The sequence below is a fragment of the Varanus komodoensis genome, unplaced genomic scaffold (assembly GCF_004798865.1).
Source record: "Varanus komodoensis strain SLA01 unplaced genomic scaffold, ASM479886v1 scaffold114, whole genome shotgun sequence".
In the NCBI taxonomy this organism is placed as follows: domain Eukaryota; kingdom Metazoa; phylum Chordata; class Lepidosauria; order Squamata; family Varanidae; genus Varanus; species Varanus komodoensis.
Window position 1 is genome coordinate 278520 of NW_025335328.1, and position 26160 is coordinate 304679.

Sequence of the window (26160 nt, forward strand, 5' to 3'; positions counted from 1 at the left end):
CTCCGCCCCAGGCCACAGACACGCGGTTTGCGCAACTAGCTTTATTGTCTTTTCATTCTTGTAGAAAAAGAGCACGAGAGTCAGCCGGGCTTGCGGGTCTTTGCAGGTCTGTGGCTTCGCAGCCAGGAATGCGCTGCAGCCAGACGAGAGCTGTGGGGAGAGTCCGCCCGGGGAGGTCGAGGCGCGTGGGGTCCGGACGCACGCCGAGGGGAGTGGGGCCTCGGAAAGGGGGCCGCTCCGGGGCTGGCCGGGAAGCAGACGTGTCCCGCGCAGCCGGGTCCAAAGGCGCCGTGCTCCCGCTGCTGTCCTGCGGACGCCCTGCCGGCTGGGGCCAGGTGGCCTTTGGTGGAATGAGCGCGGCGACGGGCACAGCCCAGGCAGGAGGGTCGAGCCCGGAAGGGGCCACACCGCCCACCCTGCGTGCCACGCCAGCAGCGGGCGAGGGTCAGAAGCGGCCGAGTACCGTGGCCAGGAGAGCCATGCGGATGTACATGCCGTTCTCCGCCTGCCGGAAGTAGGCTGCGCGGGGGTCAGAGTCCACCTCCACGCTGGAAAGGAAGGAACAGCAGGAGGCGATCACCACTGGAAGTCTGGCCGGCGCAGACACACCTCGGGTGCACAGCACTGCCTCCCACAAGAGGCTGCTGCATTGCAGGCCGGCCCCAGGTCCCCCGAACCGGGGATCCTGCCCCGGGCAGAAGCGCTGCCGTCGGGGCAGGCGAGCTGCGAGCCCCCCGCCTTCTCTTGTGCTCCTGCTGCCCTGCCCGGCTGGTCCCCCCGGGGGAGGATGCTTGGCGGGCCTGGGAGAGGGGATGCCCTGGCCTGACCGAGCTGCACCACACAGGAGCAAAGGCCCCCGAAGGATCCTGCCCAGAGGCTGCCCCACAGCGGTCAGCAGCAGCCGGCGCGGCAGGCCCTCCTGGGTGCTGGCTCGGCTTCGTCCCTTCTCCCACCCTGGCCCCATGTCCTCCTGTGTGGGCGCTTTTTGACCGCAGGCCGGCAAGCTGGGGCCTTCTTTCTACCGCTGATGCGCAAGTCAGCCTGGCACCTTTTCAGCTGAGCAACAGAATGCAAGCTCTGCATGATGGGCCCCGGGGATGGCCTCGGCCAGCCCCTCCGCACCTGATCTCGTTGACGCGAGGCATCGGGTGCATCACCACCATCTTCTTCTTCGCCCGCGTCATGATGTGCGGCGTCAGGATGAACTGTCCAAAGCACTGAGAGCGAGGGAGATGGAGGGCACACGCTAGCTGGCACCTGCTGGCCGCACTGCGCTGTCCCCGCGGGGCCCTGGGCCCAGGACAGACGGCCCCACCGTGTCTTTCCGGGCCGCCAAGAAACCAGCACACGTGGCGGGAGACCTGGCAGGCCGTGGGGCACGGCCACGGCCTTCCCGACGGCCAGAGGCCTTCTGTGCGGAAGGCGCGTTCAGTGCCTCTACTCTTTGGTTCAAGATGGAGGCAGCCCCAGTTGTGAGAGGAGGCTGGGGGGGGGGAGGCTCTTGCTGGGAGGACCGCCAAGAGGCCCCTGGAGGGCAAGGCAAGCGGGTGGGCGTGTTTGCATGTGCGGCGGGAAGCACGGCGGTCGAAAGGGCACGTCCAGGTCAGCCCGGCAGGGCACACAAGCCCTGAGGGCCAGCTGCCTTGGGCGGCCCTGGCGGGAGGGGAGATTGCCGGGGTGCCGCTGGGGGCTTCCGCGTGGCTCGGGCGCATGCCGGAGGGACGGACTGCAGGGGGCCCATCCCCGCTCGGCCTGCAGGCACCAAGCCACACAGGCGGCACCACAATCTCGGCAGGGGAGGGAGGGGCTGGCGTGTCCCTGCAGCTTCGCTCCCTGCTAGCGGGGCCCGGGCAGCACCCAGGCCCCAGAGACCCGGCGGCCGTTTCACACGCCCACGTTTCACACGCCCTTCGCTCACCGCTTCGTACTCCTGGACTGAGGCGAAGCGCTCCTTCTGGATGCGGGTCACGTACAGCACGTCGGTGTCCGGGAGGGCCTCCTCGATGTTCTCAAACTCCTCCTGGGGAAGGCGGGCGGGCGGGCGGGCGGGCAGGGGGCCGTCAGCAGCGCAGGCAAGAGGGAGCTGGACGCCCACGCAGCAGGGCCCCCCACGCCCGGCCATTCTGGCTGCTCCACCCCCCGCCTAGGAGGAGTCCGGAGGCCGTTAAATGGGCGTGCGGCTCTGCTGCCTCAGGCCGAACGCGTCCACGTCCTTTGGCTCTCACGGCCGGAGGGCGGCATCCCGTCCCGCCCGGCCCCGTCCGCTGCTCACCTGCTTGATCCCCTTGGAGGCCACGAAGTGGAAGATCTCGGGCGGCATGCGCAGGCTGGGGGGCGTGACGTAGCGCAAGGTGATGCGGTAGAGGGTCAGGAGGCGGGCGAGGGAGTGCACCGTGCGCCCGTGCTTCAGGTCGCCCACCATGGTGATCTGTGGGCGGCAAGGAGACCCTGAGCGAGCCGCCCTGGGGAGCTCGGCCTGCACTCGGCCCCCGCCCCCCATCCCCCGCCGGGCAGCTCACCGTCATGCCGTTGACCGTGCCCAGCTCCTCGCGGATGGTGAAGATGTCCAGCAGGCCCTGCGTCGGATGCTCCCCGACTCCGTCGCCGGCATTGATGACGGGCTTGCGGCAGTGCTTGGCTGCCAGCTGGTGGGGCGAGCGAGGGGGGCGTGAGGCAGGGGGAGGCCTGCTTCGGCTCGTGCTCGTGGGCCCTGCAGGGGGGTCGCCCCATCCCTTGCCCTGCCTGCTGAGGTCAGCTGGACCAGGCGATCCCTGCCCATTCTGACCGGGGGGGCCCCAGCAGGCATCCCTGAGGCGGGGGGGCCCCAGGCACTGGCCCCGCCTCTGCTGGCCCGCCCCCCCAGCCCGCCCTGGTGCAAAGGTCCTGGGGAAGTCAGAAGCATCAGCGCTGCTTTTGCCACCGGGTTTCCGTGAAGAATCCGTCCGGCAGGCCTGCGCAGTGCAGAGGCGGGGGGCTGGGGGCAGAGCGCGGGGGCCGGAGTCCGGTGAGGCGGGGCAACCGCTGCGCAAGGGGCTGTGCGGGCAGCCAGCCGGGGGCCTGGGGCCTTGCCTGGGGGGCTCAGCTGCGGGCATGCGCAGCCCTTCTGCCGAGGCAGGAGGAGCCACCTCGGCCACAAAGCAGACGACCCACGGAGACCCAGAGGCCTCGGAGCGTGCCGGGAGGAGGCCTGGCGCGCGCCCCAGATCTGGCCCTGAGCCCCGAGCCCCGTGGCCGAGGGGGGATGGCCCGCGGCCTCGCGGGGCAGCGAGACACTCGGCTCTCTTCCCTCCCGCCCCCGATGTCCCGGAGCCCCCCAGGCGTCACCTCCACCGCTCCAGGCTGCGGGTGCCGCAGGACGAGCACGTCTGCGTAGCAGCTCATGGTCTGGACCGAGTCAGCCAGCGACTCCCCCTTCTGGCAGGACGACGTGGCCTCAGTGAAGGGCAGCACGGAGCCGCCCAGGCGGCACATGGCGGCGGCGAAGGAGCTGCTGGTTCGCGTGCTGGCCTCGTAGAACATGGAGGCCATCACCTTCCCCTGCGCAGAAGCACACCTGGCTCAGTGCGGCTGCCCCACCAAGGCCCCCCCCCCCTCCGCGCCTGCCTCACCTTGAGGATGTCCAAGCTGCGCTCCTTCTGCACCATCATGCGCAGGTTGTGCGCCACGTTGAACAGGTGGGACAGCTGTGGCAGAAAAGGGGTTGCTGAGCGCCGCCGGAGGGCCGGGACCCCCCTTGCGGGACCGCGGGAGCGGGGGCACGGCGGGGCGGGTCCTCACCTGGCCCTTGGTGAACTGCTTGACTGACAGCACGTGCTGCCCCACGAGCGGGTGCAGCAGCGGCGAGGTCTGGGGGTGCGGCAAGCTCTGGGGGGACGGCTGCCTGGGCAGGGGCCCCGCGAGGTACAGCGGTCCGTCCTGGACCGTGGCCGGGTCTGTGGGGCAGAGCGCAGCTGTGAGGGGAGGAGGCACGGCACGGCACGGCACGACACGGCACAGCGGGCACCTCCCTCCCCCCGCGGGAGCCCCGAGGAGGGCGAGCTCACCTGCTTCCGGGGCTTTTTTGACGGCCTTCTCCCGGAGGTCTGCAGCTGGCCAAGGAAAAGGGGGCACCATTGCAGGGAAAGCGCAGCACGGTGGGGACACACACCGCAGTCCCCAGGCTGCCCGCCCCTCCCTCCCTCCCCACAGCGCGCATCACCTGGCAGTCCAGGGTCAGATGCACGGTGGATTCGGGGCGCCAAGTAGAAGCGGGCATCCCCCATGGGCCCGGCTCGCCGAGGACTGGGTGCCCGGCCACGCAGGGCTTCCGTGGGCACGGCCGGGTGGGGGCGCTCCGGAGTCTGCAAGAAGTGGAGGTGAGATGCGGAAGGGCAGGCCGGTCCCCCGCAGCCCCCTCCCTCCCTCCCCCCCCCCAGCGAGGGAGCGCCGTGTGCGGCCCCCGCACCCACCTTCAGGATCTCCTTGGCCGGAGCGCTGAGCGGCGCCGGGCACAGCCACTTCCGCACATCCTCCCCATAGCCGGGGGGTACCAGGACCTGCGGGAGCCAGAGAGGTCACTGTGGTGGCCTGCCAGGCCTGCGTGGCACCGGACCCCTTGGGCCCCCGGGGGGAGCCCCATGCCGCTGCCCCTCCCCAGGGCCTCGCCCGCCCCACTCTGCCCCTTACCTGCCCGTCGATGTAGGCCACCTCCCCGCGGAGGATGACCCGCCGCACCGTCCCCTTCACCCGCATCCCTTCGAAGGGCGTCCACCGGGCCTTGCTGAAGGCCGTGTGGGGGGGCACCAGCCCCTCCTGCTCCAGATCCACCTGTGGGGATGGGACGGGAGGGGAGCTGAGGGCAGGCGCGGGGGCTGCTGCCGGGACCCAGGCAGAGGGGGCCGCCTGGAGCGAGGCAGCCAAGGCCACGGTGGCCCACGCCAGGGTGCGCCCGGTCCTCCCAGCCCCGCCTCACCTCCACGTAGGTGTCCTCCTGCACGGGCAGCCCGAAGATGCGCCGCGGGTTCTCGTACAGCCGCCGGACGATGTCGTCCACGGTGAGGCGCCCCTCCGAGACGGCCGTCAGCAGCAGGGGCAGCATGGTCTCCAGGCCGGGGAAGCCGGGCGGAGGGTCCTTCCCCAGCTTCTCTTCCAGGGTGTGTGGGGCTGGGCATGGGGGGGAGGGAGGGGCATGGGGGAGGCAGCCCCCCACAGCACCTCATTAATCACAGGGGTCCGGGCATTGCGGGCAGCCCCAAGCCCTCCATGGCTCTCCAGAGGGGACCCGGTCCGTGTTCGGGTTCAGGGCCATGCCTTACCATGGTCGGAGGCGAAGCAGTCGATGGTGTCCAGGTTGTCCCAGAGCGCCTCCATGTCCTCGCGAGTGCCAAGCATGGGCCGCACCTGCCCCCGGCCCTCCCCGATGCGCCCCAGGTCCTCCTGGCACAGGAACAGGTGGTGGGGGGCAACCTCGCAGGTCACGGCAATGCCCTTCTGCTTTGCGGCCTTGACGAGGAGGATCTGAGCGGAGGAGAGGAGAGGAAACAGAGAAACAGAGCGAGTCAGAAGGGGCCTCCCGGGCCATCTAGTCTGACCTCCGGCACCAGGTGTGCATGTCCAGTTCAGGAGAGGAGAGGCGAGGCTCCAAGCACATGCCCGGGCCGGGGAACCGCTGGGGCCACCCCGGCACGCTCAGGCGGCACCTGCCCTGGGCAGCCCTCGCCAGCCACTCACCTCCTCCTTGCGGGCCACGTGGCAGATGTGCACCGGGCGCTGGTAGAGCTGGGCCACCATCAGGATGGCGGCCACGGTCTGCCTCTCCGCGTGGGCCACGATGGGGAGGTGCTTCGGCCACTTCTCGAAGTGCTGCAAGGGAGGCGGGCAGTGGGGCGACGGCGGACGCGCTCGGGTCTCCCACGGAGGGAGGCGGGCGGGTGGAGTGAGCCCCCGGGGGCTGAAGCCTCTGCCAGGCAGGTGGGCACCACCCCCAGTGGGACGGGGCCCCGGAGGAGGAGGGGGCCGGAAAGCCCCCGCAGCCCGGCCAGCTGCCTCCTGGCGCCTCCGCTGCTCCTGCGGCTCACCTCCATCCAGAGGGAGACGTTGTCCATCTTGAGGTCCGAGAACGTGTCGTTCAGGTACATCTTCAGGCCGGCGGTGGCTCCAGCCAGCAGCCCCAGCGAGCCGGCGTTGTCGGACGAGGCCCCGACGTACAGCGCGAAGTCGCAGCGCGCCCCCGCCTCAGCCAGCTGGGGAAGGGGAAGCGGGCAGGCGGCCCCGGCTCAGGCGGCTGCTGCCAGCGGGCCCGGGAGGCTGCCTGCCGGAGGACCGCCTCGCCCCCGGGGCCATCGGTCCTGGGAGCAGGGGCGCTCGGCCAGGGAGGGGCCTTGCCGACCCACCCGGGGCGCCGCACGCCGGGGCTCGTGCCTCCTCACCTTCTGCACCAGCGCGAAGGAGCCGGCGTCGGTGACGGCGGGGCAGGTGTTCGGCATGGCGCAGACCAGGGTGATGCCGCCGGCCAGAGCAGCTGCGGTGCCGGAGGCGAAGTCTTCCTTGTGGGCAGCCCCCAGCTCTCGAAGGTGCACGTGGACGTCGATCAGGCCTGGAGGGAGCGAGGGTCAGGCGGGGCCGGCTCCTGCGGCGTGCCGGGCGCTGGTCCCGCTCGCCGTGTGCGTGCCGCCCGGCCCCGGAAGCTAAGCCTCCCCGTGTGAGCTGGACGGCAGCCGCAGCGTCTTCAGAGTTGGAAGGGAGCGGGACGGGAGGGTTGCCAGAAGGGCAGCCAGCCAGTCGTGGGAAGGCCCTGCCGCCCCCTCACAGGCCCAAAAGCAGGACGCCTCATCCCGGCAGGCGCAGAAGGACTCCGGGGCGCTTGGCCGGTGCCCCCTGCCCGGTGTCCAGGAGGCTCCACCCCCTTCTGCCCACCTGAACAGGGACAGAGGGTGCTGGAGGCTCTGGGGGGACCGAGGTGGGGCTGAGGGGCTTCAGGAGGGAGCTGAGCCATGCAGGGAGGCTTGGGGTCCCCACAGCACTGTAAGCGCCTGTTCTGGCTCCACGGACAGAATTCAGCGCAGTCCCCACCTGCCAGGCCTAACCTGGCCTCCTGGAAGAAATGGGCCCAGGTGGGCCCAGGCGAGTGCCCGCTCCATCCACCAGGGGCTCCGGCCCACACCTACCTGGCAAGCGGATGAGCTTCTGCGAGGTCATGCAGTCCACATGCATCTTCAGCGGAGGGGGTCCCCCGATCTGGCCCAGAGCCTGCGGGCAACAGAGGACACCCTGAGCCTGGCGCGGCCTCGCCCCCCACCCCGGCTGCAGCCCCCCTTGCAGCTCCCGCCCCCACACACCTCCACGAACAGCTTGGTGCACTTGATGTCAATGATGAGGGGCACCGAGTAGTCGACCGCCAGGCGCCGGGTGCGGTAGCCCTTGGTGACGAAGGAGGAGAGGCGGCGCCCCCCCCGAGTTGCGCATGGACAGGTTGATGACCAGGTCGAAGTGATTCTCGGCCAGGTAGTCCAGGATGCTGCGCTGCTGGTTCTCCTTGACGGGCACCTCCGCGCCGTCGGCCTCCTCGAAGTGCCAGTCCACTGCCGTCACCTGCGGCAAGCGGGGGGCTCTGAGCCGCACGGGTGCTGCTTCCAATGGCAAGGCTGCAGCCATCCCCGCGAGAGAAGGCCGTGCGGACCCCGGCGGCCCGGCCCTCGTGCAGCAGAACGGGCCTGGAGGCCATGCTGAGCCGGGCGGCAGGAGCACTGCCCAGGGCTGTGCCCACTGTGAGGGCCCGGAGCACGTGGAGGGGCAGGAGAACGGGATGGGGGGCTTCTCTGAGGGGCGGAAGGGGGCCCGGGTCTCTCCAGGGCGGTCAGCGGCAGGAACGGGCTTGTGGCCCTCCGGTAAGCCAGCCCAGCGAAAGCAGCGGCGCGCCCCCCCCCCATCCTTCCTGCCCGGCCGTCTCCGTCGCTGCCTGGCTCCCCCCGATGCCGGCCGTGCTCCCGCCAGGATGGAGCGCATCGGCAGCCCCGCCTGAGCAGCGCCCGCACCCACCTTGATGCCGTGCTCGGTGTAGAAGTCGGCCGTGCCGAGGCTGGCGTAGAGGCTGTAGCCCAGGCTCTCCAGCGTGCGCACCGTGGACAGAAGCTCGCTCTTGTTCTGCGGGGGAGCCGGGTGAGGGGGCGCGGATCCTGCCGCACGCCTGCCCGCCCCGGCACCCATCCACCCAGGGGGCTTAGCCCCCAGGCCCCCGCAGGGCTCACGCCCCCACCGCCTTCCTTCTCCCCTCTCCCCGGAAGAGCGCAGGAGGCTGCGGGCCCGGCTCCGGCCCTGCCGCCAAACCACCCCGAGACGATCCGTCAGGAAGAACTCGGGAGGGCACAGGGAGCCCGCTGCAACCCGGAATCACGGAACCAAGGCGAGGGGGCTGTCATCATCTGCTCGAGGGGCAGCGCTGCCCAAGTCCAGAGGCGGCCGCTTTGAGGCCAGGAGGCGCCTGACCAAGATTAACCACCGGCTTCCGCAGCTGAGAACCCAGCGCCCACGCAGAAGGGCTGGGATTCGACCGCAGGTGCCTGCAAGTGGCGCGGCCAGGAAGGCCCTCCGCGGGTCCGGAGCCCGGCTGGCTGGACCAGTGCCTGGCGCAGGCCGAAGCCCCAAGGGTGCAGCAAGCCAGAACGTGGCCCCAAGTATTAATTACCTGGCTTATTTTATACAAAAACCACGTCGGGTTGGTGGTCGTGGGTTGCTCCCCGCTGTGCACAGACCCCCCTCACTCCCTGTGGCACTTCAGGGGGAGTGAGATGAGGAGGTGCGGCTGCCCGCCAGGGCCAACGCCAATCCTGGCCAGAACGGATCAGCGGTCGGATCCCTGCGAGGAGCCAGGGAGGTGCCCAGCCCCACCCCCGGCCCCAGCCCGGCTCACCTTGTAGCTCCCGATGGTCAGCAGGATGTTCTTCTTGGGGATCTTGAAGCCGGTGCTCAGCATGGCCTTCAGGTAGGCCTCGCAGCGGTTCTCTCCGAAGCAGGCCACCTCGCCCGTGCTGGTCATCTCGACCCCCAGCACCACGTCGGCCCCCGCCAGGCGCGAGAAGGAGAACTGGGGCACCTGGGAAGGCGGGCACAGGCCGGGGGCCGCTGAGCACACCCCGAGTGGGGCCGCTCCACGGGAGCTGGGGGCCCCGCCCCCCCACTCACCTTGACGCCCACGATGCCGGTGCCTGTCATGAGTCCCACGGGCTCCACCTCCTCGCCCATGATGACTTGCGTGGCCAAGGCCACCAGGTCCACGCCCAGCGTCTTGGAGACGAACGGGAAGGACCGGGACACCCGGACGTTGCACTCGATCACCTTCAGCTGGTCGTGCTGCGGAGAGCGGCCGGAGCAGGTGGGCGCCTGGAGCAGCGCATGCCCCGCGGAGCCGGCCGGGACCTGCGAGCGCGGGAGCCGGGCCCACAGGGCAGGCGTGGCAGGGCTGACCGCAGGCGCCACGCGACGGGGGCTCCCGCAGCAGATGCAGGAGAGCCCCCTGCCTCGCCCGCAGGGGCAGCGACGGCCAGCGGGGGCACCGCGCCCACGTGCAGCCCAGGAGCGCTGCTACCAGCCGCCCCGTGACCGCCCCGCCCCGCCAGTGGGCCCTCCTGCCCGGTACCTTGGCGATGAGCTGCAGGTTGAAGGGCCCCGTCACCTGCAGCTCCTGCCCGATGGCATGCACGATGGCCTCGATCCGCTCCAGCGTTGTGGGCGTGATGTCCTGCGGGGGGGTCACCAGCGTGGCATCCCCCGAATGCACCCCGGCGTTCTCCACGTGCTCAGAGATGGCGATGGCCACCACCCGCCCGTCGCAGGCCACCGCGTCCACGTCGATCTCCTGCGTGCGGGAGGGCCGAGCTGCCGTGCCTGCTGGAAGGCCCCGGCCCCGCACCACGCTCCGTCCCGCGAGCAGCGCAGCCTGCCTCGGCGCTCCCCCAGGCGGCCCAAACCGCACTCCCTCCGGGCCGCCCGCCCGTCCGCAGCAGGGGAGGGGCAGGGCCCCGGATCATCCCCGGGGCTCCCCGCCGCCTCCCCACGCACAAATGCAGTGCCTCTTCGCTGGTGCTGGGCGCAGCAGGCCGGGAAGGCCACCGCAGGACCCGCCTCTGGGGCACATGGTGCAGCTCCCCTGTCCACGAGCTCCGGTGCCGTCTGCTCCCTGCAGAATCCTCCACCCCCAAGACAAATGTCCCGGCACCCATGAGCATTCAGAGCCCGCGGGGGCATGCTCCAGCCCCCCCCGCCCCCTTCCCGGGCAGCCCCGCTTATGCAGGGACCCTGCTGTGCTCTTCAGGTTGCTGGGGCCTCCCGAAGCCCATCCGGCAGTGCGGGCAGCAGGTCCTGGGTGCCGGGAAGCCCCAGCCGGCACGAGGCTCCCCGTGGCCGCCCCGGCCCGGCCCGGCCCGGCCCAGCCCCCCCACCTTGGCCTCCTGGATGAACTTGGAGATGACCACCGGCTGCTCCTTGGAGACGGCGACTGCGTTGCTGAGGAACCGCTCCAGGTCGCTGTCCGTGTAGGCCACGTTCATGGCGGCGCCGCTGAGCACGTAGGAGGGGCGCACCACGCACGGGTAGCCCACCTTGCAGCAGAACTGCTTGGCCGACTGCGGGCGACACGCGTGTCAGGAGGCCACGAGGCCGAGCCGCCCCGCCTGCCCGGGCTCGGCCCCACGAGCTGGCCACGGGGCAAGCGGGGCCCGCCTCCAGCTGGGACGGGGCCGCTCCTTTGCCAGGAAGCCGGCGGGCCTCGGGGGAGCGACCCGGGGGCCTCCCTGCCCCCCGCAACAGTGGGGGGCTGCAAGGGAGAGGCGCGGCCAGCCCGGGAAAGCCCAGCAGCAGGGGCCCCGAACGAGGCCCGGGGCCCCTCGGCCAGAGGCCGCCCTCACCTCCATGTCCGACAGCTCCTTCCAGAGCGGCTGGCTGATGCTGATGGTGTCCAGGAGGCGGGAGAACTTGAAGCGGTTTTCGGCAGCATCGATGGCCTCGGGGGAGGTGCCCAGGACCCGGCACTGCTGCCGGTGCAGAGCCATGGCGATGTTGTTGGGCAGCTGCCCCCCCATGGACAGGATCAGGCCCTCGGGGTTCTCCAGCGCGGAGATGTCCATCACCACCTGGCCGGGAGAGGAGGCCGCTGGGTGCGTCCTGCGCCGTCCTGCCTGCCCACGGCCCCCCAGCTGACGAGGGGCAGCGGCGCAGCCCCCAGCCCATCACCCTGCGCACCCTCGCCTTTCTGTTCCTGGATGGAGAGCGGGGCCACGCGGGGCTCCCGTTGCTTCATCGTTGTGTGGCTCGTTGCTCCGTTTTGTTCTCCGCTGCCCCAGGAGGGCTTCTTAGCAGGCGAGAACGAAGGAGAGCCAAGCCGGGCCTGGCTGGACTGGTCCCACCTTCCACTCAGGGAAGGGGCAGGCGCGTGCCGGGAGCTCCGCGGGATGGGGAACAGGTCCGCCACAGGCACGAGATGTGGGCCGCCCGGGGGGTGGGCGGCTGCCCACGGCCACGGCTTTCTGGGCTCTAGCTCCGGCTCGGCAGGCGACCGAACGGCTGGGGGACATGGCCCGGCCCGGCCCGGCCCGGCCCGGCCCGGCCCGGCCCGGCCCGGCCCGGCCCTCCAATCTGTCTGTGGGCCTGTTTCCCCGGAGGCCGAACCCGAAGCCCCTCCGCTGAGGCAGGGGCAGAAGCGACAGAGGAGGGGCGGCGGGAAGGGCTGGGGAGCCCGGGGACCGCCAACCCACAGGATGCGCGTGCGCACGGGCGGGCGGCCCCCTCACTCCCCAGTGCTCGCGCTGTGGGACTGGCGTCCTGCGTCACACGGAGGCGAGCAGGGGAGCGCCCCGCCAAGCGCTTGGGGGAGCGGGGCCCTGCAGCCTTGTGGGAAGCCCCCTCAGCGGCTCCCAGCGTCGTGGCCATGGCTCCGTGTTCAATCGATCCGAAGCAGCACGCGACCAGCCGTGGGGCCCGCGCCCGCCCCGACTCACCTCGAAGGACATTTCGTCGAAGTACAGCCGGTCGCACATGTCGTAGTCCGTGCTCACCGTCTCGGGGTTGTAGTTCACCATGATGGTTTTGTAGCCCATCTGGGGTGTGGGGAGACAAGGCACCGGCCACTTGCTGGCGCCGCTTCCAACTCCCCTTCGCCTCGGGCACCACGGCTGCCAGCAGCCCCCGCCCCAATCGCAGCAGGCGGGGCCAAAGGGCGGGGGGCCGCTCCGGACCGGGGACCCCAGGGCTCCCCTCGGCCCACCTTCGCGTAGCACCTGGCAGCGCCTGGGACCGGCCACCGGGCCCCTCCGTGCACACGTGGGGCCTGCCGTCACGTGCCACGCGGGCAGGTGGCCATGTGCGTGGGGGAGGCGCCACGGGAGGACCGGGAGCCTGGCGCACGCAGGAGGGGCGGGATCTTTGCCGTCCTCCCCGCGTGCACGACACGGAACAGCGGGCTCCGGCTGGACATGGGGCAAAGCGCCCGGACTGCTGCAGCCGCCCGCAGGGGAACCCGTGACCGAGGCGGCTGCGGGCTCTGCCACGTGGGAGGCATCCAAGGGGCGGCCACCTGGGGGATGGGTCGCGTGCTTGCTCCCCCCGCCACATGAGCCACGAGGCGCCCGGCTGGGCTCGGCGGCCCGCACTGAGCGGGGCTTGGGCCCCCTGGGCCCTTCCGGAGCCGCTCTCCTACAGTTCCGATTTTGCGGCGCGGGCGGACGAGGCCTCCGGGCACTCACCTTGCGCAGCTCCCGGATGCACCCGACCGCGCACCAGTCGAACTCCACGCTGCTGCCGATGCGGTAGACGCCAGAGCCGATGACCATGACGTGCGGCTCGCGGAAGGCCAGGTCGTGCTCCGTGCCGTTGTAGCTCAGGTAGAGGTAGTTGGTGTGGGCCGGCCACTCCGCCGCCACCGTGTCGATCTGCTTCACCACGGGCAGGATCTTCAGGTCGTGCCGCATCTTCCTCACGGCCAGCTCCGTGCTGCAACGCAGGACAGCGGCCCTCGGCAGGGTGGCCACGCACGCTCCGCGGGCACCGGCAGCCACTCCCCGCGGTCCAAGCGGAGTGTTCCCTCCCTGCCGGGAAGCGCACAGCCCCCCTGCTGCTGCGCCGTGCCCTCCCCCGCTGCAGGCCAAGAGCGGGGAGGGCCGGCCACCTGCGCGAGGCCTGTGGGGTCGTGGCGGCGCTGGCCCCGGCATGTGCCGAGTCAAGGCAGCGGTCCATGGCCAGCGCACGGCAGGTGCCACTGCAGCCCCGTGCCCTGGCGGTGCCCCACGCCTTCCGAGGGCTCCGTGGGCAGTGCCCCTTTCTGCTTTGGGCCGCAGGTCAGGATTAGGCCCCTGGCACAAGACGTGTGGCCTCTGCACCAAAGGCAGCCCCCAGACCCTTGCCACCGCCCCCCCCCCAGATAGCAGGAGAGTCCGGGGGCAGCTCTGTGCTTCATGCCACACGGCCGCCTCCCCAGGGTGTCCGAGGGCCAGCTCAGCAGCTCGCCAGGGAGCTCCCCCGGCAAGAGGGTGCAGCCCCTCCGGGTGCTTCCCTTGTCTGAAATCGCAGGCAATGCCAGCCCCCGCCCTCCCCTCCCTCCTCAGCAAACAGCAGGGGTGTGTGTGTGTGGGGGGGTGGCTTTTGTGCAACCTCTGCCACCCCGGTGGACCCTCAGCCCAGCCCCCGGCCCGGCCCCCTCCCCAGTGGGGCAGTGGCTCGCGACTGGGTCCGGCCCGCACCTGAGCACGGCCTGAGCCACCTGCTTGTCCGAGAAGCCCAGCTGCTTGGCCAGCTTGAGCATGGCGGGCGGCATGGCCCCCGGCTCGGCCTGCCGGTACGACTCCAAGCGCAGCGCATGGTCCGTGATGCTCTTCATCTTGTGCAGGAACCAGCGGTCGATTTTGGTCAGTTCGTAGAGGCGCTCGATGGAGTAGCCGGCACGCAGCGCAGCGGCAAGCACGAAGATGCGCTTGTCGGTCGGCGTCTCCAGCTCCTGAGTGACGGCGGAGGGGGAACAGAGGGGCCGCGGCTCAGAGTCGCTCGCGGAGCTGCCGGGAACCGGCTCGCCTGCCCACCCGCTGGGAAACCCACCACGTCGGACGCCGGCTTCACAGTGTGGTCAAAGCCCACGCAGTTCTCGTCAACCATGCGCAGCGCCTTCTGGAAGGCCTCCTCAAAGCTCCGCCCGATAGCCATCACCTCCCCTGCGGGAAGAGCAGGCGCCGCCTGTGTTAGAGCCGCTGGGCTGAGGCGCCGGCCAAGCCGGAGGGGCCGACCCCCCAAGCGGGGGGCCCACCCGCGGCAGGCGCTGCCAACCCACGTGGACGTGGCCGGCAGGGGCCTTGGCCCTGCCGGGCTGCGGCGTCCCCCCCGCGTGGGCAGCGGGACGCCTGCTGGGCCCCTCTGCTGCTACAGGCCTGCCCACCCACGGGGGAGCGGAGGCCACGGCCTCTCCTGCCCCCGGGGGAGAGGCGGCTCTGCGGGAAGGCGTCCCCTCAGCCGTGCCAGTGCCCAGAGGCCGGCTGGCGCCCAGACACGTGGCCCGCCAGAGCTGCGGCCCAGGGCCTTTCCCCTTCTCGCCGGACTCTGCAAGGCTCGGCCACGGTTCTGGAGCAGCTGCCACTGCCGCTGCAGCGGCCTTGGAGGTGGACACGCGTGGCACTCCAGCAGCACTCTGCTTGGGGAGCCAGCGCTCTCCTCTCGCGCGGGCTGCGCGTGCATTGCCCTCAGAATGGCCACCTGAGACGTCACCCCCCCCCCACTCCGCACGACAAGCGTGTTCCCCGCGGCCAGCCAGACAACTCCCTGGCCGGGCTCGCGCACGCTCCTGCAGGGAAGCCGCTCTGGCCGGACGCGCTCCCTCTGGCCCACACGGGTGCTCATGCAGGTGCCCTCCACGTGCCCGGGGCATCGCCCCCCAAGCCCAAGCGCCCTTCCCCAGCCAGTCCGTGCCAGCTCCGACGGCTGGCGTTCCTTGGCCCCGCAGGCATCCCTGCACCCTGCTCAGTCAGCCATGCCTGCCCTCTGCACGCCTGCGGCCACCCGCTCTGGGGGGCCCTCTCGAGCACCTCACGCCCCGTTTGACCCCCGCAAACAGCCCGGTGTCAACAGACTTGCTCACTCCCGATCCCGCGTCCTTCGTGCAGGAACGGGGAAGCCCCGGCCCATGCGCAGCACTGGGGGCCGCACAGTGGACTCCCCTCCACTGCCAGAATTTGCCGGGTGTTCCTACACCCAGCGCTCCCTCCTTCAACCAGTCATGGACCAGTAAGACCCCACCCCACCCCAGAGCCGCTGCGTTGCTGACGAGGTTGGAGCGGGACTTTGTCAAAAGCCCGGACGTCCAAATGAGCGGTCGCTCCCTGTCACGCTAAGCGGGGCCGTGAGCGCTCCCCGTGATGGGAGGCAGCGCGTGATTCGAGCGGCCCAGTGCCGCCACTCTGCTTTTCCTCCAAGGAGTGCGCAGCAGTGCTCCTCCACCGCCCGCCTCGGTTTCGTCCTCAGCTCAACCCTGCAAGGAGTGCGGGCGGGCGGGCGGGCGGGCGGCTGTCGCCCAGCAGACCCGGTGCACTCCTGGCTGCCCCTGCTCCCAGCTCCTGCTCTGGCCTGCTCCACCATATTTTGCAGGCAGGAGATGAAAAACGGACGTGCCTGCACCTCTCGGGACCAAGCCACACCTTTGAGCTCCAGGCAGACAGGCAAAGCCACAGGAGATCTCCTGGCAGATATTCTCGTTCGGAGGATGGGGCCACGGGAGGCCTGCAGGGAACAGCCGGGCCCCGGGGACAGGTGGGGGCGCTGCCCGGCGCCTTGGGGGCCTGCAAGCTGCTGCACCCCAACAGCCCCCCCCAAGCACTTACCCACACTCTTCATGGAGCTGCCGATCTTGGTGCTGACACGCAGGAACTTGCTGAGGTCCCAGCGCGGGATCTTGACCACGCAGTAGTCCAGGCTGGGCTCGAAGCAGGCCGTGGTGGAGTTGGTGACGGAGTTCCTGCCCGTGGGGCCAGAAGTGAGCGGGGGCAGGACGCCGCCTCCACCCACAGCCCAGGGATCTGCCCCCTCCACTGCAGCGGGGGGCGTCTCCGGCAGGGAGGGGCGCCCGTTGCCACAGAAATTAAGGGACCCTCCCCAGAACACAAACATGTTGGGCTGTGCCCCGTTGTCTCGCTTCCCCAGATACGCTTGGCCGGCTTTTGAAGCCCCCGTGCCCAGACCACCTCCCGGCTTCCGATAAAGCAGAATTCCGCAGAGCCAAAAGCGGTCCGGATCTGTGGCCAGCGGCGCTGGAGGCATGAAGGCCCCGAGGCCTGGCCAGCCAGGCCAGACTCAGAGAGCGCTTCAAGGGCAGGGAGCTCTGGAGAGCTCAGGAAGCCGGCACAGAACCTGCAGGGCCGTCCGGCACCTGAGGAGCAGGAGAACGGGACATGCAGGCACCGGGGTGGGTGCAACCGGCCGCCAAGCTCGAATCGCTCCCTGCTCCCGCCAAGGCCTCTGCCAGCGTGCCGAGGGGCAAAGCCCCAAACAGCTGCGGTGGCGCAGGGCCACCCCTCGCGCAAGATGCCCCCTCAAACGGGCACATTCTGCCACAAAGGACAAATGGCAGGTGTTTCTCCGGCTTCCGTGCTTGCCGCCGGGTCAAGGGGAGAGCCTGCTGCCGTGCCCAGCCGGGCCCTGGCCCTGTGCTGCTCCCCCCAGTGGGGCAGGAAGTACCTGAGGACGGGCAGCGGGATGCCCAGGGCCAGCTTGGCGGCGACGTAGGCCAGGGGGTAGCCGGTGGCCTTGCTTGCCAGGGCCGAGCTCCGTGAAAGCCGCGCATTCACCTCTATGATGTAATACTGGCAGAGGAAGAGAGAGAGCGAGCTGAGTGGGGCCCCCACAATCGGCCGCTGTGGGGCCCACCCCCTCCGACCCCTGGGGAGCGACTGGAGCTGCCCGGGCTCGAAAGGAACTCAGGCCAGCCTCCGCCAGGACGGCGCCAGCAGACCACGCGCTTCCACAGAAGCAGCGAGTGCATCCCCGCTGCCGGCGCATGCCTCAGATCCGTGCCCGCAGGGCCTCACCTGCTCCGACTCGGGGTTCAGCGCGTACTGAATGTTGCACTCGCCCACGATGCCCAGGTGGCGGACCACCTTGATGGCCGTGGTGCGCAGAAGGTTGTATTCCCGGTCGTTGAGGGTCTGGCTGGGAGCCACCACGATGGACTCCCCGGTGTGGATGCCCAGCGGGTCCAGGTTCTCCATGTTGCACACCTGGTCAGGTTCGATTGGGAAGGGGCGGGAAGGAGGACGTCACCGCTGCAGCGCGAACCCCCGGGGTCCACTGGCTGCTGGAGCCCGGAGCCGTCTCCCCGACACCCCACCCCGCCCGGCGCTCCCACCGGCTTCTTCGGGGGGCTGTGCAGAACAGAGGGGTGCGCAGGGGAAGCCTGCAGCCTCCCCGCAAAGCAGCCCCTCCTGGGCACAGTGGAAAGCCCCCTCCGCACCCCAAGCCTCCTGCAGGAGCGCAGGCCCGGTCCCGCACGGGCGCCCTCCGGCAGCACAGCAGCCCGGTGAAGGGCAGGCGGGCGTCTGCCTGGTTCGGCCGGACCGGCCTGCCGCCACCTCACCGTGACACAGTTGTCGTAGGCGTCGCGCACCACCTCGTACTCGATCTCCTTCCAGCCCTTGAGTGACTTGTCCACCAGCACCTGCGAGGTGTGGGCGAGGGCCTGGCTCACCAGCGCCGCCAGCTCTTCCCGCCCGCTGGCGAAGCCCGAGCCCAGCCCGCCCAGCGCGTAGGCCGAGCGCACGAGCACCGGGTAGCCGCGCCGATCTGCCGCCGCCTCGGCCTGCGCACAGGAGGAGGGAGGGTCAGGGCGACCGCGCCGCGGCAGGCCCACCAGGCCCACACTGCCGCCGGGAGGCCAACGGCCCCTCCTGGCCGCCCAGCAGGGAAGGACGCCTCTCGGGCCGCCGACCGTCCTGGGCCCCCTGCCCTCCGCGCCCAGGTGGGCTTGCGCTGAGCCCGGGGCAAGGGAAGGGCACTCGGGCGGTGCTCGGAACCGCTCCGGCCCAAGCGCTGGCTAAAGCACGGTCGGGCCGCATGGCGGCGGCGGCAGCCTCGAGAGATGCTCTCGCGTGGGGCAGGGGGAGGCTCCCCGCAGCTGCTGGGCAGAGCCAAGCGTCCCGCAGTGGAGACGGCAGAGTGCGGCCCACACGACGCGCCACGGCGGGCCCCGCACCTGTTCCAGGGAGCAGGCGGCTTCGCTGGGCGCCACGTGCTCGCCGATCTCTTCCATCTTCTCCACGAAGACCTTGCGGTCCTCCGTCATCTCGATGGAGGCGACCGGCGTGCCCAGGACGCGGACGTGGTAGCGCTCCAGCACGCCGGCCTTGGTCAGCTCCACCCCGCAGTTCAGGGCCGTCTGCCCGCCAAAGGTCAGCAGGATCCCGTCTGGCCGCTCGTTCTTTATCACCTGGCTCAAGAAAGGGGGGGGGCTTCAGGAGGCACTCCACCCGGCCCCTGCCGCCCCCCGGCCCCCAAAACATGGGCATTCTCCCCACACCGCCTTTAAGGCACCTGCACGAGCCCGATTTTCCCCGGGATGATGGGGCCTTTGGCCTCCTGGGTGTCCCAGGGAGGCTGAAGTGCCCGTTCCACAGGTCGCTGGGCCCGGCTGAGGAGCTGCTGCGGTGGATCACTTCGCCGGTCGGAGCTGAAGGGGCTGGAAGGCCCTCGGGTCCAACCCCTGCTGCTGGGGGTCACCGATTTACACCTCCCACTCCGAGGGCTGCCCGGTTTGCCTTGGATGCCTCCAGTGTGGGACAGCCCCCCACCTCTCCGGGCAGCCGGTGCCGCTGCTGTACTGCTCTGACAACCAGGCAGCTTTTCCTGATGTGCACCCTGAGTCTGAACTGAGTCGCAGCTTGAACTGGTTATTCTGTGCCCTCCACTCTGGCGTTAGCAAGAAGAGACCTGCGGGGGGCCTCCAGGTCCCCCCGGCCCCACAAGCCTCCTCCTGCCTGGGAGAGGCCATCCGGGGTGGGGCTGACGCATCCGCGGCCTGGTGCCGGAGCCCTTCCTCCCAGCTGCGCCCACGTGAGCAGGGGTCTGGAGGCACTGAAGGAGCTCCAGGCAGGGGGAAGCACGAAGGGCTTTCGTCCAGTCACGGAGGAGGCACCGTGGGTGGGAGGCGCTCCAGCCCTGGGCGGAGGCAGAAGACCAGCAGGGTCTTCTGCACCAAGGAGCAGCCAGGGGCATGCGTGGCATGGCGGTTCTCCCCGACCCCATGGCGCGATCGAGGGAAGCACCTGTGGTGCCGGCTACGGGCGCCTTTGATCCGCTTCGGCTGGCTCGCCAGCCACCTGGCTAGCTGAGCCCGGCTTCACTGCCCCCATCCCCGTCCCCGTCCTGGCTGCCTCCAGAGCAAGTTCCAAAATGTGTGGGAGCGACACAGACGTGCTCAGCCAGGCATTGCGCCTGGAAAGGCCAAAGAGTGCGCGCACTGATTCTGAACCGGCCACCCTGCGCATGGCCCGTGGGTGAGGTCTGTTAAACGGGCGGGTGGCCTTTTCTGCGGTGGAATCCCATCCTCCGGGAATCCGTACTGTTCAAATCAGCGTTCCAGCATTACCGGCATTCTAAATGTTTCATACTGTTTTAATTGGCGGTGTTTTGTATTTCACCCTTTTAAAACCTTATCTTTCCAACCATGCGGAAGCTTTGCCTTGCAAAGGGTTTCCAAGACACTGAAAACGAAGCACCGGCGGGACAAGTGAGAGCACAGAGGGCTGTCTTCTGCCGCATCACCAAGTGCCTCCGAGGCAAGTGCCAGAGGCCTTCCCTGCCCAGCGGCAGCAGAGCTGGCGCAGCCCTCGAGGGCCAGGCTGGCAGCTCATGGCTCCCGCGCCATCAAAGAGGGCACCAAGAAGAGCTGGGGAGGGGGCTGGGGTCCGGCACTGCCACGTTCTGCCCCTCCGGCCCGAGTCCGGCCCACCTGGAAAGACAGCAGCAGCCTGGCAGGGCTGGCACGGCCCGTGGGACGGGGAAAGGGCAAAAGGGTCCCCCTCACCTGGGCGACGTAGTCCGGGGTGATGGGCAGGAAGTAGACCTTGTCGGCCAGGCCCTTGGAGGTCTGCACGGTGGCGATGTTGGGGTTGATCAGCACCGTCTGAATGTTCTCCTCTTTCAGGGCTTTGATGGCCTGGCAACGGGGGTGGGGAGACCACACCAGTGCGTGAACAGTGGTCACGTGGCAGCCCTGGACACGCACGGCGCTGCCCACATCACACCCCTGAACCCTGAAGCCATGACACTGGAGCTTGGACCACAGCCGGGAAGCGGAGGAGCTGCCTCTGGGAAGGTGCCAGAGGCGTCACGCGGGCCCAGGCGACCCTGCACACCCCAGACGTCCCTGGCGCACTTGGGCGGGCAGCCCTTCACCCCGTGAAAGCAGCCCTGCTCCATGCCCCCCCCCCCTTTAGAGGGGGTGGGGATCACCCGGCTGGGTCCCAGCAGCATCTCCAGGAATCACTGGAAAAGCTCCCGGCCGAAAGGTCAGCACCAGTCTTGGCCGGCGTTCCCGTCCAGGTGGCCCTGGGGGCGCCCGAGGCTGCACCGAGGCCTCCACCCCGGGCCCAGCCCTGCCCCGCCCTCTCGCTCACCTGGGAACCAGAGTAGTCAAACTCGCCCGCCTGCCCTATGGAGAGCCCCCCCGAGCCCAGGATGAGGACCTTGTGCGGCCGGGGGATGCTGCCGGCAGGTGGGACGTCCGCGGGGCACAGGCAGCGCGACAGCCGCTTGCGTACTGGAGAGAAAGAGCCGGCTCTGTCACCACTGCTGTTCCGAACCTGCCCCGGCCCCCGGGGGCAGCCCAGAGGCCCGGCCTCCCACGGCCCACAGAACAGCCCTGCCGCCGCGGCCCCCACCTGGCTCGCAGCTCTGTCCTTGGGCAGTCGCGTCCCGGGCCATATCCAGGAAGACGTCAAAGAGGCACGTGAGGTCCATCGGCCCAGCCCTGTGCTCCGGGTGGAACTGCACACTGAGGGGCCGAGAGCACGGGCTCAGTGTCACGGAGGTAAGCGGGCCCCCACACACAGCCGCCCGCCCCCGCCCCACCCTCAGCAGGCCGTCTCGCCCGGCCAGCAACGCGACGGGGAAGTCCCAGGTGCCGGGAGCGCTGTGCGGGGGCAGGGGGCCAAGGGGCCGGCCACTGTGCCCCCTTGCGCCTCTCCCGCCGCGTGAGCAGAGCCTCCGGGGAGACGAGCCTCTTCGTGCGCGACCCTCAGAGCCCTCGCCGTGCCCACCTGAAGAAGGGCTTGGAGTCGTGCACGAGGCCCTCGTTGGAGCCGTCGTTGGCGTTGGTGAAGAGCGGGGCCCACGCCGGCGGCAGGCTGGCCGGGTCCACCGCAAAGCCGTGGTTTTGGGAAGTGATGAAGCAGCGCTGGGAGCCCTCGTACAGGCACGGCTGGTTGTGCCCACGATTGCCGTACCTGCGGAGGAGCGAAGGGAAAGGGGAAGGGGGAGCGGAGCAGCTGCCCCGGGGGGGGGGACAAGATCTGCACCACTCCCCACCGCAAAAGCCCGCCTGCACGAGCGTGCCCACTCACTTCATCTTGTAGGTCTTGGCTCCGACAGCCAAGGCCAAGAGCTGGTGGCCCAGGCAGATGCCGAAGACCGGCTTGGGGGTCGGCAGCTCCAGGATGCGGCGCAGGTTGGCGATGGTTGCTTGGCAGGACCGCGGGTCCCCGGGCCCATTGCTGATGAAGAGGCCGTCAAAGTCTGGCGGAGAAAGAAGGCTCCGGGTGGGCAGGGCGCGCCACCCCCGGACGAGCCTGCCCGAGGAGCACGGTGGTGCCGGGGCCGGGGAAGGGCCCAGGAAGCCCCCCCGCCCCGCCAGCCCCACTTGCCTGCACTGTCCAGCGGGTGATCCCATGGCACCACCGTCACAGCGGCCCCACGCTCACACAGGCACCGGATCTGGTTGTACTTCAGACCGCAGTCCACAGCCGTGATCCTCACCGAGCCTCCGGGGTTGAACAGGCGGGGCTCCTGCCAAGCCATTGGGGAGGAGAGCGGGTCTTGGGGCACGTGGCCGGGAGCCCCAAGGCTGCTCTGCGCGGCCTCTTGCTTGCAAGGCGTGGGGAGGAGCTCAGAGGCCGGGCCAAGGACCCACCCCCCACAAACACGCCTGGATGGCGGACTGGAGCTGAGCCCCACGTGGGCGGGGGGAGGCCTCCAGAGCAGCCCTGGGCCCCGATGCTCAGGGGCTGGCCCTGGCGGGGAGGCAGGTGGGCTCCTCAGGGGCCGCTGAGGCAGACCGCCCAGGGGTCCTCCCAGCGGCTTCGGCGGGAGCCCAGCTCGCCGCGTGTTCCGGAGCAGGATGCCTGGACGGAGCCGCAGGGCTGCCACTCGCACACTCGCCTCGCAAACGTGCCCCCGACCCCTTCGGGGGCTGTGCAAACCGCGCCCCCAGCTCCGCACCCGCGTGCAGCACCCCCACTCTGTGCACCCTCCACCCTGGTCGTGCAGTCCATGCTGCCCCATAGCGCCTTGGCACCACCTACTTGCAGGGAGACCTCCTTCACCAGGTGCCTCTCGTTCGGATCCTCAAAAGGCCATGGCGAGTCCGGGGCTCCATCAGGCACCAGCCTGCCCAGCAGAGTCCCCTTCTCCCGGATCCTCTTGGTCAAGGCCCGGGTGTCCACTCCTATGGGGAAAGACGCAGTGAGTGCCGGGACGGGCCGACCCCCGCCCTGCTCCATGGAGGAACACACGCGCTCTGCCCCCCCACCCCACGCCTTCCTCTCCCTTCGTAAGCAGCCCTGCCAGGTGCGTGCGAAACCCTTCAGATTGGCCACCTGGCGCCACCCTGCCCCATCCCAGCCTCCCCAGGGGCCTCCCTTCCTCACTGGCAGGACGTTCCCAGCAGCCAGCTTCCTCAGCCGCTGGTCTGGCCACGCTCTGGTGACGGAGCTCGCAGCAATGAAGGCAGCAGAGACTCGTGGCACCCCGAAAACTGACATGTCCATCCAGCAGAAACTTTCAGGACTTCTTGTGCTCACCTTGCTCCGCAGAGACACCCTCAAGTCACCGACCACATGGCCCGGAAGGCTACCAGGCTCTCCGCCCCGTGCCTGAACCTCGCTATTTCCGGCACCCGTCCGGTCGCTTCGAGACCGGCCTGCTGCCTGTCCGTGTCAAGCGCAGAGCCCTCCGCCAGCAGGCAGCGATCGCGGCATTTCCTGCTCGCCACCCGCCCGGGATATTTGGTGCTCGTTCATGTTAAAGCGCAACTCGGCCTTCCCAGCAATCTGCAGCGCACGTCAGCAGCACCCCACCGTGCGGAGAGCCACCTGCTTGCTTCAGGGCACCCGGGAAGGTTCCCCCAGGCTGCCTAAGCCTGGAACCCACTGAGCTGCCAAAGGCTCCTTAGCTTGGGCACAAAGAGGGCAGCGGCTGGCGGGGAGAGCCGGTCCCCTCCGAGGCCACTCTGTGCATGCTGCAGCTCCCACACAGGAGCCGTTCAGGTTTGCAGGGCGGCTTCTCCCCTGCATCACCTCCAGTCCTCCCAAAGCCCACGCCGGGGCCCACGGTTTCTCCGCTTGGTCACAGGAGCGGCAGAGGGGGGCCAAGAGCAAGCAGTTCTCCCGGGGCCCACGGCCTGGCAACGGCTGGCTAAGCCCCCCGGTGCAAGCCCCCCCACCCCGGTTGGGCCGCCCGCGTACCTTCCAAGCCAGGGATCCCCTCTTCCTTGAGCCACTGGTCAAGCGAGCGAGTGGCGCTCCAGTGGCTGGGATGTCGGGAACACTCTCCAACGATCAGCGCAGCCACGCGGATGCAGCTGGACTCAAACCACTGAGCGGGATCAGAGGAAGCGCGAGCAGCCCATTAAAACGGCTTCCTATCGCTGCAGAGTCCACCCGCCTCTTCTGCAGGGGAGTCAGCAGGCCCAGGCCCCTGTCAGACCTGGGGGAGCACCCCCCACTGAAGGGGATTCCCACCAGGTATTTGCAGGAGCTGTCCCACACCCGATGCAGTGTCCTCCCCACCTGCAATCCTTCAGCTGCGCCACAAGCGCAAACACAAGGAAGCTGGCCCTGACTTGGTTCACAGCCACCCTCGCTTAGGCCACGAGGAGCAACAGCGTGCCACGGTGCATGCTGGGCAGGCTCGGAGGACTCAGGCCACAACGTCGCGTGTCATCGGAACCCAGGGCCTGTTCCCATGGATCATTTAACTTCCACCTAGCCCATGATCCGCAAGCTGAGAAGACTGACCTCGCAGCCTGGCTATGCAAAGTGGCCACCCACCCTCTCTGACCTGAATAAGCCACCGGGGCTGTTTGATCAGCGAGCAGCCCCCAAAATCACCAAGAGGCCAAGAGAGGACGTCTCGGCACGCCGGCGGGTGCCGTGCGGCAGTGCAGCGGGCCAGGTGCGGGGGAGCCTGCCCGGGTGGCCTTGCCCAGCAAGCAAAGCCCAGACTGCCACGCACCCTTCACCGGGGAAGGGTGTCCTCAGGCCGCCAGCCTGTGCAGGGCAGGCCCTCAGAAGGCCCGACGCACAGGTCCTGCTTCACTCACCCGGCTGAGGCCATACTGATCCAGCTCCTCCGGAGGGACGCCGTAATTCCCAACAAGCGGGTATGTCAGCACCAAGATCTGAGACGTGTAGGAGGGATCCGTCAGCGCTTCGGGATACCCCACCATGCCCGTCTGGAACACTGCAGCCCAGGGAAAGCCAGAGGTCAGGCCTGGCCCACCCACCGGCAGCAGGGCTGGGCAGCCCACAGCGGGGGCCCCCAGTGCCACGGGCCACTGACACACTGCCCCTCCCACCGGGAGCTTAACCGCAGTCAGCAAAAGAGACTGGCGCGGCCCACAGGGAGAGTCCCTCGGGGAAGGCAGCCTTGGCTCCCCTGCCCCAGCCCACCTGGGTGACACACCTGCCCGTCCCTGCCAAGCCAGCTCTGAAGGACTCCGAGCAAAGGAGCAGAAGGAACAGAGGCTGTGCCGCGCCCCCACCTCGGCCCGAGGCGACCGTCTTCCCAGGGATGCTGCATCCCAGCCCTTCGCAGGTGACAGTTAACTGGAGCAGCCTGCCAGGGCCATGAGCCCCAACCAGGGAAGGGCAAACCCAAGCCGACAAGGGGCTGGCCGGCTGCACGTGAGGCACCCATCCTGGCTGCACGCTCTCCCTCCCTATCAAGGCCATTTCTGCTATGTGGAGTCTCTCTATTTAAACAGCACAGCAGGCGAGCAGCCGGGCCTCCCGCCACCGCACGCTGCACCCAGAGGCAGCAGGAGAGAGGCACTGGCTGGGTGGTCGGGCAGGTGTGGCCTCCACGCGCCCCTTCCCCTGCCCGGGCCTCCTTTTCCCCTGGAAGGTGGCATTCCTTAGGGGCTTGGCTCCAGAGAGGCCCCTATTTTTCCCAGGCACTCCTCTCCATCTGGAGACGCCTCCTCAGCCTACCAGCTGCTGCCTTCCCAGGCAACCCATGAGGCACCCTCTTCCAAGGAGGGTGGAGGAGCGTGGGCACGGCGGGTCTCCAAGGGGCTGCAGGAGCAGCCTCGGGGGACCCTCCCCACACTCTTCCCTGGCTGTGCCAGGCCAGGGGTCCCAACCAGGATCCCGCCAGCCCTTCCGAGCTGCGGCTCCCACAACCGAGCCCCACGGCAGCCCGGGTCCCAAAGGCTGCCCTGTCTGGGCTCCCAAGTGCCCGGGCGTGCCAGGGGCTTCCCGGAGGGGCCGGGGCTCCCGCCGCCCCTCCGGGAAAGGCCCAGGCAGGCAGGCCGCTGCACCGGCCGGCAGAGGCGGGCTCCGGGAGAGCAGCGGAGGCGGCGCGGCTGTCAAGAGGGCGCCGAGCAGTGCCTGTCAGCAGCGCCCGGCGGGACGGGGGGCAGCGGGGCTTCTGTGCCCTCGGGCCGCCGAGGGAGGCGGGGCCGAGGCCTGCGGCAGGCGCGCCGCCCGGCCCCGGGAGCGCGGAGACGGGCGCGCCCCACATGGGCCCGCGGAGGGGGCGCGCCACCCGCGCTGAGCCCGCAGAGGGGCCGAGGCCGAGAGGGCGGCCTCGCCGCGGCCTGGCACTCACCCACTTCCCCGGCAGCGGCGGCCCCGGTGGCTCCGAAGGGCCGCCCGCGCAGCACCGTCCCGTCCTCCAGCACCAGGCTGGCCATGGCGCGCCTCTCTCTGCACGTGGGAAGGGCGAGCG

The 26160-nt window shown here is 69.9% G+C and overlaps 1 protein-coding gene across 1 annotated transcript; it reads right to left on the reverse strand.

Moving 5' to 3' along the window:
* Positions 1 to 26: 26 nt before the first annotated feature.
* Positions 27 to 26125, reverse strand: CAD (carbamoyl-phosphate synthetase 2, aspartate transcarbamylase, and dihydroorotase). Its single transcript, XM_044421079.1, is given in 45 exon segments — positions 27 to 548; positions 1123 to 1217; positions 1919 to 2020; positions 2273 to 2428; positions 2520 to 2645; positions 3325 to 3537; positions 3609 to 3683; positions 3778 to 3932; positions 4044 to 4088; positions 4199 to 4340; positions 4449 to 4535; positions 4666 to 4806; positions 4952 to 5142; positions 5295 to 5496; positions 5710 to 5841; positions 6057 to 6221; positions 6408 to 6574; positions 7146 to 7227; positions 7317 to 7430; positions 7432 to 7569; positions 8017 to 8121; positions 8888 to 9070; positions 9160 to 9327; positions 9614 to 9832; positions 10416 to 10598; positions 10881 to 11105; positions 11970 to 12068; positions 12714 to 12960; positions 13707 to 13960; positions 14059 to 14171; positions 15828 to 15961; positions 16681 to 16805; positions 17031 to 17219; positions 17576 to 17797; positions 18191 to 18424; positions 20021 to 20152; positions 20613 to 20755; positions 20877 to 20989; positions 21255 to 21440; positions 21558 to 21729; positions 21858 to 21999; positions 22515 to 22657; positions 23676 to 23805; positions 24533 to 24672; positions 26041 to 26125. Coding segments are annotated over 45 exon segments (6717 nt in total). The 3' UTR covers positions 27 to 445.
* Positions 26126 to 26160: the final 35 nt, after the last annotated feature.